General features: G+C 37.4%; 1 protein-coding gene across 1 annotated transcript in view; it reads left to right on the forward strand.

Annotated features, from left to right (window-relative positions):
* Nucleotides 1–16,823, forward strand: part of LOC137100003 (meiosis inhibitor protein 1) — a 58,276-nt gene that overhangs the window by 16,214 nt on the left and 25,239 nt on the right. The window contains exons 11-22 of the mRNA XM_067477546.1: nt 580–714; nt 1,340–1,454; nt 2,335–2,426; nt 2,902–3,049; nt 3,466–3,577; nt 5,375–5,435; nt 6,060–6,199; nt 11,404–11,584; nt 13,780–13,930; nt 14,659–14,844; nt 15,044–15,163; nt 15,766–15,955. Of these exons, the coding sequence (XP_067333647.1) occupies nt 580–714; nt 1,340–1,454; nt 2,335–2,426; nt 2,902–3,049; nt 3,466–3,577; nt 5,375–5,435; nt 6,060–6,199; nt 11,404–11,584; nt 13,780–13,930; nt 14,659–14,844; nt 15,044–15,163; nt 15,766–15,955 (1,631 nt within the window). The remainder of the gene's footprint in view (nt 1–579; nt 715–1,339; nt 1,455–2,334; nt 2,427–2,901; nt 3,050–3,465; nt 3,578–5,374; nt 5,436–6,059; nt 6,200–11,403; nt 11,585–13,779; nt 13,931–14,658; nt 14,845–15,043; nt 15,164–15,765; nt 15,956–16,823) is intronic.

The raw sequence follows: 16,823 nt of genomic DNA on the forward strand, positions 1-16,823 counted from the left end.
TCTGTCAAAATAATGGGAAGAGGAAAGTGATAACACCAAAAGGAACCGCTCATAACAACCCACAGCAGCACTTTATCTGTCAGACATGGTGCTGGTACTGTTATAGCTTTGGCATCTGTAGCTGCAAATGGAAGTGACAGAGCATATTGTGTGTTCACATTGAGCTATACACAGCAAAACTCAGTGGATGATGGATTTAATCATTCAGCCCATCAGCTGTTCTAAACACAGAGCTAAAGTATCCAGCTTTTCACTGTGAGGAAGGAAAACAGGTGTAGTCATTGACTGCCACAACCTTTATAAGTTGTTGCATACATTTTCTGCACTTTAGGTGTATCTGTCCGATTACTTCTGTTTTTTAACACACAGTTCTTCCAGTATCAGTGTTAGCATATTCATAATTAATCTGAGATTTGGCCCTTTAATGTAGTATGTATTATTTTAATTCAAACTGAACATGCTGAAGCTCAAACAAAGCGCCGTCTATAATTGTCCCTGTGCATGTAATTTTTATGTGGTGTGTGTGTGTGTGTGTGTGTGTGTGTGTGTGTGTGTGTGTGTGTGTGTGTGTATATATAGACAGCCTCCCAGTGTGCATTTATTCCCTAGTGGTCCAGCATTTGTGGCAGTTTCAGAGACTGTGAAAGCTGGAGTCTCGTCCTCCTGTCTGCTTGTAGCCACACAGGCTGCCAGTGCTGCGTCTGCCCTTTTCAGGTATACACAGACGCATACTGAAGATAAATGACTCACATATTGTTAAAGATACTGGTACAGCAATATCCTGAGGATTTTTCACATTATTTTTGATTGATTGTCGTGGAAATGTATGACTGCTGTTTCTCACCACAATTCTCCCAGGCTGCTTAGTGATGTAGGACTGTCGTAAGTAATTGAAGTTGTATTTGTAAATGGGTACAACACCCTATTTAGTTACACACACACACACACACACACTGCCACTTTATCTAAAATTTCACTTTCAGCAAAAAACACAGCCCACAAGTATATGCACTACTATATATAAACCCACTCAGTTCATTCACGTCTTTATTTTGATTTTTTTTAATAAAAGAATATTCATCATACATATCATTGCATCTTTGGTCAATTTACTATCAGTGCTTTAATGTATAATGATTGACGTTCTCTCATGTAAGACCACAGTAGGCTGAAGCTAAAGCTAAGTTCCATTATAGGCCCTAAAACCATTCAGAACTTTTGTTTTTCTCTTCTGAACTTATCCAACCTGGACATGTTTTCTAATAATTTGGAAAACTGTGGAAGTAATACAACAATATGTATTCATACATGTCTATTGGTTTCTATGTGATTTCTTTAGACTGAACCACCAGTCCAGACCAGTCCAGTACAGGGAGGTAGAAGGTGTGGTAGAGGCCGTCACAAACAGATTCTCTGAGCTGCCCCTACCCACCCCTGCTCATTGGCGGAGCATGGTGAGTTAGTTTTACTTTATGTGTTATCCAAATTTTAAACTGAAACTGACACTGTCATATAATAAAACAATACATTACATATATGATCCTTAAAATTAAATACTTACAATTAAATGAATGTTTATCATACTGTACTGTATCATTTCATCTTTGAACAATTTACAGTTAGTGCTCCAATATGATGATAGTTCTCTGAAAAAGGAGCAGGTTGAAGCTTGTGTGTAATCACATTGAAGAAAATTGATTATATTCATCTTTATATCCCAAATGTATAAGCCAATGCATAACTAGAAAAGTTTAAAGTAGTGAACTGACAAACAAAGAGGAACGCGCTTCACGGAACAGTTTGATCCCCCTGGACACAAAGACATGTCAGACTAAATTCTTGGTGTATTCCGCACACGTATTTTCTTAAACCTTGTGTGATTTACACACCCATTTTTTCACCTTGCTGCATGCTTTTATATATATATATATATATATATATATATATATATATATATATATATATATATATATATATATATATATATATATATATATATATATATATATATATACATATATATATATATATATATATACATATATATATATATATATATATATAATATATAATATATATATTCCAACAAAAGTATGGTTTAATTGCACTGGAGAACAATTCAGTATCAAGTAATCAGAGCTAAAGCTAGAAACAGAAAGAGGTCAGTGTTTCTCAGGGTTAGTGTTAATAGAGATTTTGTTTTAAATGTTTTAGATAAATCTTTGGTGATTTCCTTCAGCAACTCTTTTGGATGATGTACTTTGATAAGTCATTTCTACAGTTTTCTCCCATTCTCTCCCGTTTCTTCTGCATGTCTTTCTGTTGAAATACCAGGGGAGACGGGAGAGGTCGGGCGCCAGCAGCCAGACTTTGAGGTCAGATGGGTTTCTGCTCCAGGCACTGGTCTGTTTTCAGGCCGCTTGCAGGTCAGCACACTGTCAGGTCACATGTTTATGAATCTAAATGTGATCATTAACACAGTTAGTGAGAGTGAATAAACTGACTCAGTATAGTGTGTGGTAAATTCTAGTTGGTTCACAATGTTTCATTGTTGGATTATCAGTCTTACATATGACAAACATATGACAAAGGCCTTTATTGAAAGTCACCTACAAGTATGTGAGAAAACATTCAAATCACAAGGTAGTTCAGATAGGGAATATACATATTTGTAAAAGTTTGTTTTGTCTTAATGATCATAAAGGCTTAGTCTCAAGTATTCTATTGAAGTGAGCTCAATTAATTCTATAAGTAGTAGAGTAATTACTACTATCAATTACTAATAATTACTATCGGTGGACTCATAAAACTAAATATTTTTAATCCACCAGAAGAATATTCTACTTAAACTGTAGATGTAGTTTCTGTAATTGAAGGCACATTTGTGTGTGTGCCTTCGAGGTTGGCCGAAGAGTGTGCATCAGACCCTGTTCTGAAGGAGAACACATTCACAGCTCCATATAAACACAGCCATGCTCAGGACTCACTAGAGTCTCTGTGTCAGTGTTTGCTGCACTGCTGCGACTCCATCTGGATACCCACTGTCATTGTGAGACCCAGACACACACACACACACAAACACACGCCCAATTCATCATTTTCTCTACTTGACCTTCTATCTGTCACAAACATTTGTAACTAGACTCTTGAGAAAATGATCTTGCAATTCTCTCCATCTCTATTCTGAGAAATAGGTCACACTGATTATTATGTTCTGCCTGGCAGTTCTGCTAAATGACTGCATTAATAAGCACAGCCACACAGCTTCAGTCTTCATTAGTTTTGTATACACATGGAGATTTGAGCCTATCGATCAGGGCCGATGATGTAATGCAATTCTTTTATGTGTTGTTTTTCTGAAGTTCATATTTAGGCTAATCAATAAGGCAATAAAAAAAAGCTTGTGTAAGCTTGATTGTATTTTCATCACTTGTCTTTTTTTTGTGTGTGTGCACGTGTGTGTAGAGAATGTGCGAACATGCACCCAGTGCTCAGATACTGCAGTACTTCTACTCCATCCTATCCTCCCAGTTCGGCCTTCTTCCATCTGTCATGCCTGTCTTTGCAAAGAAACTAGGTGAGTTGGAAAATACTGTACGAGTAAACACCAGTAAATTAAATATGTTGCAATGAGGCTAAAGCAGTTCATTAAAATACTGATAAATGATAACGATCCTGACTTATATGAGGAATATTAAAAATATCAATTATGTTAAATTGCTCTTACACTAACTAAACCTTGTTGATGTGCTCTGGATTTAATGGTGGGATATTTCTTTTATGGATGACATAGTTGTCCAATACATTTACAGAAGTAACGATTGCTTTTACGTTTGGTAGTATAGGCGTTAAATGAGCTCATAATTTTGTACTTATAACTAATTAGCATTTTGAATACAAAACTGTTATTTGTAACATAATATTTCTACACTTTAGCAATGATATGTTAAGATTACATTATGCAATTTAAACTAGCACTAAACCCGAACTAAAGATCAGTCCACTTTGCTCCACCCAGCTGTGCTACGCTCTTTACCATTTCATGCTCTGCACAGACCATCAGGAATTAGCCGATAGCCGTGGCCAAACAGACACAGAACATGTATCCTAACACTCCTGCTGTTTCATAATAGATTTATTTATAGAATTAAGCAACTTGTTGACAATACATTTATTTTGCTTAAACTCATAAATGTCCGACTAAGCTAAACAAGCCTAAACAGATGGAATTTGACTGTAAAGCTGTTTCCAGTTAAGCAGCGTAACGTAATTTAATTTAATTTTCATGTAATATGATTGGTCGTCTAAACCACTGACGATTTGTTACTGTAGTAAAAAGAAATGTTTATAAAACTAAACTCCGTGTTTGTGCAGTTTAAAATTCATTCTGCTCCCATCAAGAGGGGAATAAATGCCTGAATGTTGATTACATTTTCTATCACTGTTCGGGGAAATACTGAGCAATCTGTCCATAGCTAGCACTCCACATGATGAACCTCAATTATTGACAGGAAACATGTTGCCTCAGGCATCTAGACAAACTTGTGCGGTGGAAACATAAGAAATATATTTATGCTGCAAGCGGTTAACAAAGCAGAACAGTTTTCTGCAGACACGGCTGAGAAGAACATTGGCATAGGTCCACAAGAGAATGAGTTAGTAGCCTGAAAATTAAAAATGCTTTCTAATAGTTAAGGGATCCTCTCTCTCACTGCAGCCTTGAAACAGCCAAGGCGTTTAGTGCAGCTTTGTGGTTTACTGGAGGCTTTACCTTCTTAAAAATAGCCAAATGATGTTTTTTGGATCATGGACATATTGACAGTGCATTAGAGATAACAAGGGCAGTTGCCAGAGAAGACCGTAATGTTCCATTCAGATGAACAGCCTGTTTGAAGGAAGCATTCCTATGTTGTAATGCATCTTTGGAAATATTATTCTGAAAGATGGAGCTTTCTCAAATTTTGCATTAGTGGTGGGACTATATCATGACATGGACATATACTAAAATACATGAATGGACAGAAGCTGAATTGTGTAGCTGCCCAGATTCTGCCAGGCTTCTCTCCTAGCCCTTTGTCAAACGCCTTTGTACCTTCATCTCTTCTCCTTCCTCTTTCTCCTCATTTTACTGTTAGACCACTGAATTGCCAAATACAGTTCGTGCTTACAACACTCAGCATGTTACTGTAGGTGTTATTTTTTATCCTTAGAACTACAATGAAGAATAGTGTATCTTCTTGGCAATGGACAGTATTTTATCCATTTCATTTTTAGAAAGTTGTTTTTTTTTTTTTATTGCCATTTTTCACCACTTCCTCATTGGCTACTGTCTCATCCTTCCTTTTATGTGTTTTACACTTCTTTTTCCTTTCAGCATCTTCTGGTTTCTACAGGCTTGCTCTGGAACACAAAGGCCTCCTCTGTGCTGGAAACAGGTACACTGTAACAGGATAACCTGGGGAGATGCACACTTACTCGGAACAGTTACCAAAGCACTGCTGTCTTAAGTGTGTGTGTGTGTGTGTGTGTGTGTGTGTGTGTGAGACCATGGTGGTTCTGAAAGTTGAGTTCTTATTGTCGTTGCCTGTCAGAGCACATTGAACAATGAGACAGATAACACAACTGAGGCATCCGTCACTCTGTGTCATTTTTTCCAAAAAGTTACTCTTCTCAGCAGTGTGTCTGTCTCTGAGCAGTGGTTCTGCAGCTTCAAAGCCCACTGTGTTTACTTGTGTGTATCTACATTTTTGCTTTTTGTGTATGTAGTGTTCTGTGGGTGTATGTGTCGACGTATCTGTTTGTGCTTTTGTGTTAATGTGGTTCACTCTGAACGCTTTAGGCCCCTCTACCCTGAGCTATAATGAAACTAAAGCATGCAGTGTATGTGTTTCATATTTGAAAGGACTGAGTCGAGGTACATCCTGTACTGTGTCGCACAGCTAATTATCACTGTATTGACCAGGCACGGTGGAGGATGTGTGCTATTGTTTTTTTCCTTTTATTCACTATTCCCGCTCTCTTTCTACTGTTTGTTCTTTGTAGTTCTGTTTATTTTGTGTCTCCTCTGTGTATTTCCCCCTCTTACCATTTCTTTCTTTCAGGAACCCCAATCTAAATGCATCATGCTGTGGTTTTCTACAGAAACTCAGTGTGTGTCTGCTTTTCCAGTCAAGCCCTGCTCCTGGGTCCTACCAGCGCGGTATGCAAATGCACACAGACACTTGCATCACACACAGAGCTGCTGTATGTGCAGCAGCCATAAAACCCCTGTTTCCAAGCAAGTATTTCATGTTACCACTTATCTAAGAAAGAACGTTTTTCCTGAATGCTTTAATAGTTTTTAAGATTTTTGTGCTTTCTTTGACTATTGTTAGAACGGTTGTTCAAAACATATCAATATTTTGAAGAAAGAATTTTTGAAGATACATATAGATATATATCCTATATCTATATCTATATATATATATCTATATATATATATATATCTATATCTATATATATATATATAGATATATATATATATATATCTATATATATATATATATATATATATATACGCTATGATGATTCTGTAAGATGTGTTTTTCCCTCAAAAAAGTTGTTAGCTTAGTATAATTTCCTGATAACCCATTTACTCTTCAATAACTTACAGATAGGCATTTTTCCTGCATTAAAAAAGCACCTGTTATATGTGTATGTTTTTTATATCATGTAGTGGTGAAACATTGAAAGAAGAAGTGCAGTTAGAGGGATGGATTCGTGTGTTTGAAGCTTATTAGACATCAGAACACAAGGAGAGTGCTTTGCTAAACATGCAAGCAGGATTGCAAAACTATGAAAAATCATCCCAGCACCAACAGTTACTTTTATTTCACTGAATCAAATACCATTCATTCTGTGCAGGTAGTAATCATGGGAGTTGTTGCATCTGAATAATAATATCACATTAAAATTAGTGTCTTATTTTAGATGTCTTTTAAGAACGTTGCCATTAAAAAAGTATTGGGACTGTCACAATTGCATGACTCCCATAGGTAATCAGTAGAAATCACAAATTAATTACATATTTTATGTGATTAGAATTTACCATAACTGGACATTTTCCAAGTTTGAATACTCTTGTCAACATAGGAGTGGACAGTAGGTATTGAACCAATGTACATAATAAACTGAGAACAGAGTGAAAAGTCATCAGTTTTTTTCTACAACAGCAAAGTCACATATGCTTAATAAAAACACTCCTGACATTAATCACTGGGGGAAATGGAGATTATAGAAATCAGTGACTATCACTAACTGATCCTTTTTTCTTTTCCACCCCAAGTGCTAGTGTGAATGTTTAGTGTGGAGGCTGCTAGAATCCACCAGAGCCTGCTTAGTTATCAGGTTGTCTGACATGTTAGGCTTAGTGGTAACTTAACATACAGACAGCTTTTGGTTTAGTATGTTCAGAGCAATTAGCAGGTTTTCAACATCCTCACTAGGTTAACACGGAGGGCTCATAATACATATTTGCCTCCACGTTTATGCTTGTTTAATGGGTGAAACATCTTTTGGGGCTTGTGTGTTAAGATAAGCAGCATGAATAGAACAGCTATAACTTCATATCCACTAATCGTACTCACTTCATTCCTGAAGTCCAAATAAAATGCTGAGAATTTGCATGGTATTCGAACTCTTCATAGCAGGGCCTGAGTTAAGGATAGTAATAATTTTGTGCTGGTAAATTTGCAAGAGGCCTAAAAATAATATTGGAAATTCGACCCAGCAAAGGGGCTAGTGGGAGTTACCCACCACTGCTGAAACCCACCAGCATTTGGTGGGTCAGTGGGTTTTAATGTCAAGCTTTGGTCATCACTAATAGTGACTCCTGTTCCCTGAGGAAAAATGGCCTCAGCTTGGCGTTTTGGAAAATAATTAGCAAAGACTACTTGCCTGCTGAATGTGTGAAATGGCCTTGAATTAAACGCTGCAATGTTTGTTTGGAGCTTGCAAGTTTCTTTATGAAGGAGCTGAGAAATGTATTAACACCTCAAGGGCTATTATTTCTGGTTATTTAAATTGTTACATTAATTACATTGTAGAAAAGCAACTTAAGGTGGATGAAGTTGTAATTTATTTAAATGTCAGCATGTTAGTAACTCCAGTGCTATCACCCCCCTACTACCTTTTTACATCACTGTAACATCCTCCTTAACAAGAACATTTGGTGGGAAACTGCATTCGCTCCCTAGAGACATGTTGTGACATTGAAACAAAAGTTGAGTAAAATATTTCTTTGAGGTAATGAGAGAGAGAGCACGAGGAAGGGTTGTGTTTATGTGCATGCTGTGTGTGTATTTGTTTGTGTGTATAGCTGTGAATAATGAGTTCTGTGTAGCTAGACTTCTGTTTGTTCCTTTTTCTGCCTGTCAACATCTACTTCTTTCATCAACTGATCTACTTAATTTTCAGTCTCTTGCTTTGCTGTCATATGTTTCTTGTTTGGAAGAATCACTTTTATGCCTCTGCACTGGTGTCAGCCAAGGCCAAAACAATTAGGTTTTTGGGTTGTTTGTTCATTCAGCTCATTCTCATGGCCCTTAAGGGGAATTTCTTCTGCATTGGCACAGGTGTCAACTTAGAATAAAGGATGAACTTTTGGTAATTAACCACTTTTGGTGGTTAATTACAATCCCAATTCTAAAAATGTTGAGATGATGTGTAAAACATAAATAGAAACAGAGTGTAATAATTTTCTAATTTCATCAACCCATATTTTATTCACAAAAGAACATAACATCGGATGATGAAACTGGGATATTTTGTCATTTAATGGAAAATATTAGCTCATTTTGAATTTGATTGCGGCAACACATCTCAAAAAAGTTGGTGTTATGTTTAACATTGTGTAGCAGCCCCTCTTCTTTTAACAACTGTCTGTAAATGTCTGAGAATTGAGGAGACCACTTGCTGGATTTTACATTTACATTTAGTCATTTAGCAGATGCTTTTAACCAAAGCCACTTACAACTTGGGTACAAGGCAGCAAAAATCTTAAGTCAAAGGTTTGCTGAGCGTGCAGAGTTTGGCAGCTCGTTCCACCATCGTGGGATCACTGAGCTGAATAGTTTTGCTTGATGTCTTCTGTGTGGTGCTGGTACCACCAGACATCATTTGTTTTAGGAGAGGAATGTTGTCTCATTCTGGTCTGATGCAGGATTCTAGCTGCTCAACAGTCCTGCACTTTTATTGCTGGATTTGTTGTCTTAGGATGCGCCAAATGTTTTTTCTATTGGTGAAAGGTCTGTACTGCAGACAGGCCAGTTCAGCAACCGGACTGATCTCCTATGAAGCCATGCTGTTGTGATGGATGCAGTATGTAGCCATTGTCTTGATGAAATATGCAAGGCCTTCCCTGACAGAGACATCATCTAGATGGGAAGATATTTTGCTCTAAACCTCTATGTACGTTTCAGTATTGATGGAGCCTTTCCAAATGTGTTAGCTGCCCACACCATAGGCACTAATGCCCCCCCAGACCATGAGAGGTGCAGGCTTTTTGAACTGTCCGCTGACAACAAGCTGTATGATCCCTGTCCTCTTTAGTCAATGGACACGGTGTCCATGTTCTAAAAAGAATTTTGAATTCTGATTCATTGGACCACACAACAGTTTCCCATTTTAAATGAGCTTTGGCCCAGAGAACACGGCGGTGGGATGATGGGATTTTCAAGGTCCTTACAATTTTACGTTGAGGAACATTTTTCTGAAATTCTCAATTTTATGGTCAGATTGGTAAACCTCTGCCCATCTTTACCCTCGAGGGGCTCGGCCTCTCAGAAACGCTCCTTTTGTACTTTTCCAACCTTTTGTTGCCCCTCTTCCAACTTATTTCAGATCTGTTGCTGCCAGCAAATTCAAAATGATGAATCTAATCATTTTATTAGTTCAGAATATTCTAATCAGTTCATTAGATTATGACCTCACAGAGATGTAAGGTACATATTAGTATTGATATAGTTTATATTTGTGCTTTCTCTACTTACCATCTTATTATGTACGTTTTCCATATCAGTGATTTTGTTTTGTACATTGAATTACTCTTTGATATTATTCAAATTTGAGATTTATTAAAATGTATCCCTTGTATGTTTGTGTAGATTTTTTAGTAGTTGCAAAACATCTGGGGAAACCTTTCTTCTTTTCTTTTCTTTCGTGCCTTTTATTATCTTTTGATCAGAACCTGAGCAGCAGCAACACGTCACTGCAGCCTGCTTTGTGGGTCTGTTTGTTGTCTTTCTCCCATCTGTCATTTCCCTCTCATCTTCATCTGTGTGTCCTGTTCTTCTCCCTTCTCCATTTTCCCACTACTTCCCTTGAGATGACGGCTTTACTATATAATTTATTTCTTTCCATTTTTCCACATTACTCGTTTTGCTTTGTCACCGATTGGTAGTCTCACTCCACACAGCCCCTGCTGTAGTATTTTACCCTCTGTGCACTCATTCATCAGTGACCCTTATCCCTGTCTGCCATCTCCTTGTGCCTACTTTGTCATTCTCTTTGTTGCCCTGCCCATGCTTTCTTGTGATTCCCTCATGCTTTATACTGCACATAGTGCAATGTCCCTCCTTCTCACCATCTCAATAACTTTTTCTCCAGACCTACAAGAGACTGAATTGCTCGCCAGTAATTTCCTAATTCATTTCTGTATTTCCCCTTCTCTTTCTCTGCTGCTCTCTTCCTACGTTGCTCTTTATAGGTTGCATCTCATATTCTTTCTCCCCTTCCATCTCCCCCAATCTCTCTAATGACTTCGCCAAGATGGAGGCGGTGTCACTGTGAAGATGGTCCTACTCTTTCAACCTTTGTATGCTTCCTCTTTTCTGTCTCTTCTTCTCTTCCCATTTCATGCAGTATTGTTTATTTATGCAGTACAGAACATATCATTTTCTTTTTGCCTGCTGTTCTTTGCTTTCACTGCTTGACGTCTTGAAGAGATAAATATTCATGACTTATCTTCATGATTAAAAATCTATGGATTGCTTAATGAAAGACCTTGGCTACAGTATGTGTGGATATATCTTAGTTTATTAGTGTGAAATTGGTGTAAAGCAGCCTACTCATTTCTACCTGAAGATAAATAAAACACTGCTTTGACTTGGCTTTAATCATAAATGCAAAATTATTTAGAGGCACAATTTACAAAATACTTTGGAAGTCAGGTCTCAGAGGTTCTTCTGCATCACTTCCATCTGTCTTTCACGTTTATCCATAGCCTGTTTTCTTTCATCTCTTGTCTATGTCTAACTCTCCATGTTTCTGTAACTTTCTCCTGTTCTTGGTGTCATATTAATTACCACTTTATTGATTCAAATTGATAACCCTTTGTGTTTGTTTTACGTCTATGGCCACCCCCAGATGTAGAAGAAGTGGAGAATCTCTTGCAGCACAACCTTCCATCTCTGTGTTATTGTCTGTCAGACTGGCCGTCACTGCTGCATGAGGTCCCTGGGCTGCAACTGTGTGAATATAAAGGGCCAAGGTCCATTCAGTACTGTCTGGTGCTAATGTTACACCTTGCCCTTCAGCAAGGAGACAGGTAATACCGCACAAACATATCACTTGGAATAGTGACTCCTAGCACTAATGTTCAGAAAGGAAAATGGAATTAAGTTTACTAAAAGCTGATTCCTAAATTTTGAGCAAATTCAATTAATGTGTGTGTATGTATGTGTGTGTGTGTGTGTATATATATATATATATATATATATATATATATATATATATATATATATATATATATATATATATATATATATATATAAAATTAACATCATTAAAAAGCATTTTGCTGATAAAAATTTTGAGCATTTGTGCCTGATGCTGCTGAAGTTTTGCAATAAGGGGAAGCAGTTTGATCCATCACAAATGTGTCATTGAACAGTATACTATTTTTGGACTTAGTGGCTGCTGCCTCTTAATAAGGGAATTTATATGAAAAGTACAATTTGACCAAACCTTTCTGTTCTCCAGTGCTAGCACCTAGTTGCCTGCATCACTAGTCTGAGTTTAAGTAGTGGGATTTAGAAAAAATATAAGATATTATGACTCTGAGTATTTTAGAAATTTCCAATGTGTTTCAAGAAAGAATTGACGTTAAAAGTAAATATTAAAAAAAGTTTCAAATGCAGATATAATGATTAATCGCTTTGCAGCAATGTAGCCCCATTTGAACTATGTATTATATGCTGTATATATACAATATTGACATAACCAAAAGTCATAGATGAGTTCCATTGTTATTCCACAGCACAGTATCAATATATATTGCTATGAATATATCTTAGCTCCACCTATAAATCAGCTGGTTTTGCATGTTGCTGTTGTCATCTTTCCGCTCCAGTGGCTCTGCTTCAGCTCATTGATGCTGTTAAGTACATATTTTATGACCTCGGCTTCTCTGGAAAGTTTAATCTGTCCTTTTGTGGAACCTTGGGTATGCATTTCCCCCCCAGGGAAGGGAATGAAAGCCTTTCCCTGCCACTGTGTGGTCTCATCAAGATTAATGGAAACCGTGGCCAGATATTTACGTAACGCAGGAGGAGCCTGAGTGTATTCAGGAAAGGCATTTGTAAATATATGTGCACGTCCATTTGTGTTTGTACACATTGCCATCGAATATGTTTGTGTGTATGGGTGCATGTTGATATCACAATGATAGTAACCTTGTGAGATCAACATGCCCCTGGAGCAGTGTGTTTGCTTTGCACACAGATTTTCTATATTTGTTCATTTTAATTGTTCTTACGTGTTTGCTGAGTGAGTTTGACATTGAAGTATACATTGGTGCTTGGGAGGTTATGAACCTCTGTCCGTTCTTGCATATGAACAGAATAATGACTTAATGCTTAAAACATGATCAGATTTCCCTAAAACTAAAGTTCCTGAAACTGCATAACGGGAACGTAATTAAAGATATGAGCCAAAAATACATTATATTCTTCAATTCATTATGGAAAAGGATCTAATCTTGAATATTTGTATGTGTCAAAAGAATTTCCAAAGAGTTTGGACTCCACCAGTCCACTGTCAGGCAGATCATGTACAAATGCTGCATTCAATACCACTGTTACCCTCCCAAGGGCAAAGTGTGTAATGGTCCAGGAGGTCACAAGGAACTAAAGGGTAACATGTAGGACACTAAAAGCCTCTCTTGTATAACAGTCCACCATGGACCGAGGGGAAGCCGATACTCTCCAAAAAGAACATTGCTTCCTGTCTACAGTTCATTCAAGAACATGTGGCTACATCAAAAGACTGTTAGACAAATGAAGCAGCCTGAAACCTGAAGCAGGCAGTATTAAAAAGAAGCCAGTTGAAACTGTTTTTTAAAATCCCTCCAACCTGATGTGAGGGCTGATGAAGAGTTGCTGGAAAAAGTTTAGGCAAAATTATAACTAAAATAGAGGCTGACACCAGTTACTGAACACACGGGTTTGTAGACTTTTGCTGCAAACAACTATTTACAGTTTGATCTTTTACACTGAATAAAATTAAACGTTTTTTTAATGTCATTTTTTTCCCTTTTCATGTTGTAAGACTTAAAAATTTGAGATGTGAGGAATTTAATCACATTTTAGGTTATATTTATGCAAAAATAGAGAAAACTACAGGCTTCATTGTGTGTGTTTCTGCATGGTTGTAAACTAAAATGTAAATGTTTATCTACATGCATGTGTGCCTCTTAAAATGTAGGTTAATATCATCATCATTGTGTGTCTGTGTGTGACCTAGGCTCCTCCCCGACCAGACGGTGTTCTCCAGTCTTTCATGGCTGTTGCGTTCAGTGCACGAGCAGGGCAGCTGTGTCGTGCCTCGCTCTGTGCTCCGCTCTGCCCTCTACCTGCTGGCAGTCACACAGGACCAAAGCCCCGGCCTCGATGAAGTAACTCTAATCAGTTTACTAAGCAGAAATCACAACATATTTGGTAATGTAAAGTAGTGCGGTAGATGTAAAAAATCAACATCATATTTAGCATTTTAACAGTTTCATGTCTTGCGTTCTGTGTTTGCCAAAGTAAATTTTTGCAGCTGAGCAGATTTTAATAATCGCTTTTCTTTTATGTTCAGTGAGTGAGCTTTACATTTCTAACAATGTGAAAAACTTCTCATGTCATATTCACTGAGATCTACTTGGAAGCAAAGCCACATTAGAGTGTTAAGATTTCTCCAAGGTGACGGTGTTCAACAGGATGATGAGATTGAACATCTGGAGCTAGAGCTCCCTATGGTTTAATATACTTTGATACTCAGAGTCAAAGCTGTACATCTCATGTATCTTTAGATGTGAAATTCATATTGTGCTGTAGACAATTCAGCAGCAAAGAAAATCATTTCTTCCTCATCCTTTTTTCTTTACTGAAAGTACATTTGTTTAAATGTTTAGTTTTTTTGTAGATTCTCTGAATATGTTGGCCTTGAATATAAATAGACAATTTATTACAGGAGATTTCTTGCTGTGACTGAATGCTCTGCCTCAGCTGGGTTTAAAAGCTTACATTTGAGTTGGGAAGAAAATTATTTTTAAAACCACAAACCTTTTAACGTGTATGTGTGCGCTTCAGAAAGAAAGTGCCTGGACTTTTTCAATCTTTCTTTACCAATTTACTCAAGGCTCCTTTGAACTGCATCAGCAAGACACTCTCCTCTTGCCAAAGCTTCCCTTCCCTCTACACTCACCATCCTGCACTCCTTCAGTTCATCTGTCGCTATCCAGAGCTAGCAGAGAAATTTGGGCCCTTGGTTGTGGAACTTTGGTTGACCAAGCAAGCGCAGCACATAGATGCGGAGCAGAACAAGGTAAAAGGAGGACAGCTGTTTCCCTTCTATCTCAGACTCGTATATTAAAGACACGAATAGTTTTTTTTTTCTGATTTGATAGAACACGCTTTAGCAAGTTTGAAAGTAAATGATGTAATACAGTGCTTTTAATGTATTTTGAACTCGGATTAATTAAATTTAGAATTGCTTAAAAAGCAGCTGGATGTTATTCCTACAGGAGAAGGGAAATACTAGAGGAAGCCATGTTGACAAGAGACCAGATGAGGAGTCAGACATGGAGACTGTGGAGCTTCTGACTCTGATAGGGAAGTACCCAGCTGTGATAATAATCCTCCTGGTGAGCACCACAGACACTAGCCCCAGCTTGAGCCTCTCATGTATTACATACATTTGAGTCACAGCACTAACTTTTGGATTAACAACCATTTCTGAATTCTGGGAGGTGTTTGACAACTCTCAGCTAAGTTCTGAGGGGATTTGCTGAATAAACTCTGCTAGTCTAAATTCCCCAATAATCAAGTTCAGTAAAATGCAATTTTAGTCAATTTCACAGGAATGACAATTTTAAAACAAATATGGTTACAAGAAATGACATCGTTCCATATAGAAACCGATGCTTTGAACTGCTTTCAGCGGTTTCCAGGCGGTTGTTCTTTCGAATCAAATGTGTGTAATATACAGTATGAGCTGCACAAAGAGACTCCCATGATGAACTTGGCAAGCCTAAAGTGGTTTTAAATGCCTGCTGATGTGCTGCACATTTTGAAGTAGAACTTTTGTTAAGCCCAAACTGAAGATGGACCCATCCCATAGTTAACCTGTGATTACCTGATTTACTTAAATACATTAGTAAAATGAATCATTAGTGAATGAAATACATTAGTAAATTGAAATTAAAGTTTGTGGCTAACCTAAATTTGTCTTTCGGTGCTACTACAGGACATGGTTTGCACCAGGGAGGACCCCCTCGCAGAACGAGCTCTTGGGGTGCTGGAAGTGCTTTTGCGTGGTCAAAGAGAATATGAGCCTGACGTTTGTGCCAAACTGAGGCCAGCCCTGCTCCAGGCTGTTCAGAGAATCAGTGTGCAGAATGTGGGCCATGGGCTTGGAGAGAGACACACTGATCAGGGTAAGAGACATAAAGTCACAGAAAGATAATACATTACTTCTTTATTATTGTAGAAAGGCATTTGCTCTGTTAGGGGTAACCTATTTTTAGTTTAGTGCTCATGACTCAATTTTTTTGAAAATGATGAGATGAGTTACATAAAAATGAGAAGCTGTTAAACTAATTTTACATTTTAAGACTTTGTTGAATTGCAAATGACTCGGGCAGCATTTCTCAGGAAAGCTTTATATGATATATTGCACAGTAGTTCAGTAACTGAAACTTCTGATAGTAATTATTATCACAGCTTCAGAGTCGTGCTGTGATAAAGCTTGATTGGATTCATTCATTTGAAATTAATGTGCATTTATCAGGCAGTTTTATGTAATGCAATATATTATGTGTGATTGTAACTTATGATCTAATAACACTCCTTAATTAGAATGAACTGCACCCTTACTATTGTTGTAGCTGATCACTGTGGAGAATCAAATATTACATTACCAATGAATACACACATACTGGAAAAACACACTTACACCAATACTCTCACAGCCCTGTTTTTTTTCTTGTGATTTCTTAAGGGAGATGATGTAGATGTAAGATCTTACCGTAGTTACACAGCACAGCTTTGTCTTTGAATTTAACACTGTTGCAAATGTTATTGGCCTCTGTTGTGCTAATCTCCTTCCTATAAGGTGTTAACATACTGTCCTCAGGTCTGAGGCTTTTTAAACCTCTTAGCTTAGTCATACACTGCCACATTCAGACACAGGAATGTTCTCAAATACTTTAATAACCTGATGGCTACAGAACACAGAAAATGATGATCCATTTCGTAGCAACACTGTTCACTATTTGTAATTAGATATGTGGTTTGGTGCTAACT

Source organism: Channa argus, chromosome 15, assembly GCF_033026475.1.
Source record: "Channa argus isolate prfri chromosome 15, Channa argus male v1.0, whole genome shotgun sequence".
In the NCBI taxonomy this organism is placed as follows: Eukaryota; Metazoa; Chordata; class Actinopteri; order Anabantiformes; family Channidae; genus Channa; species Channa argus.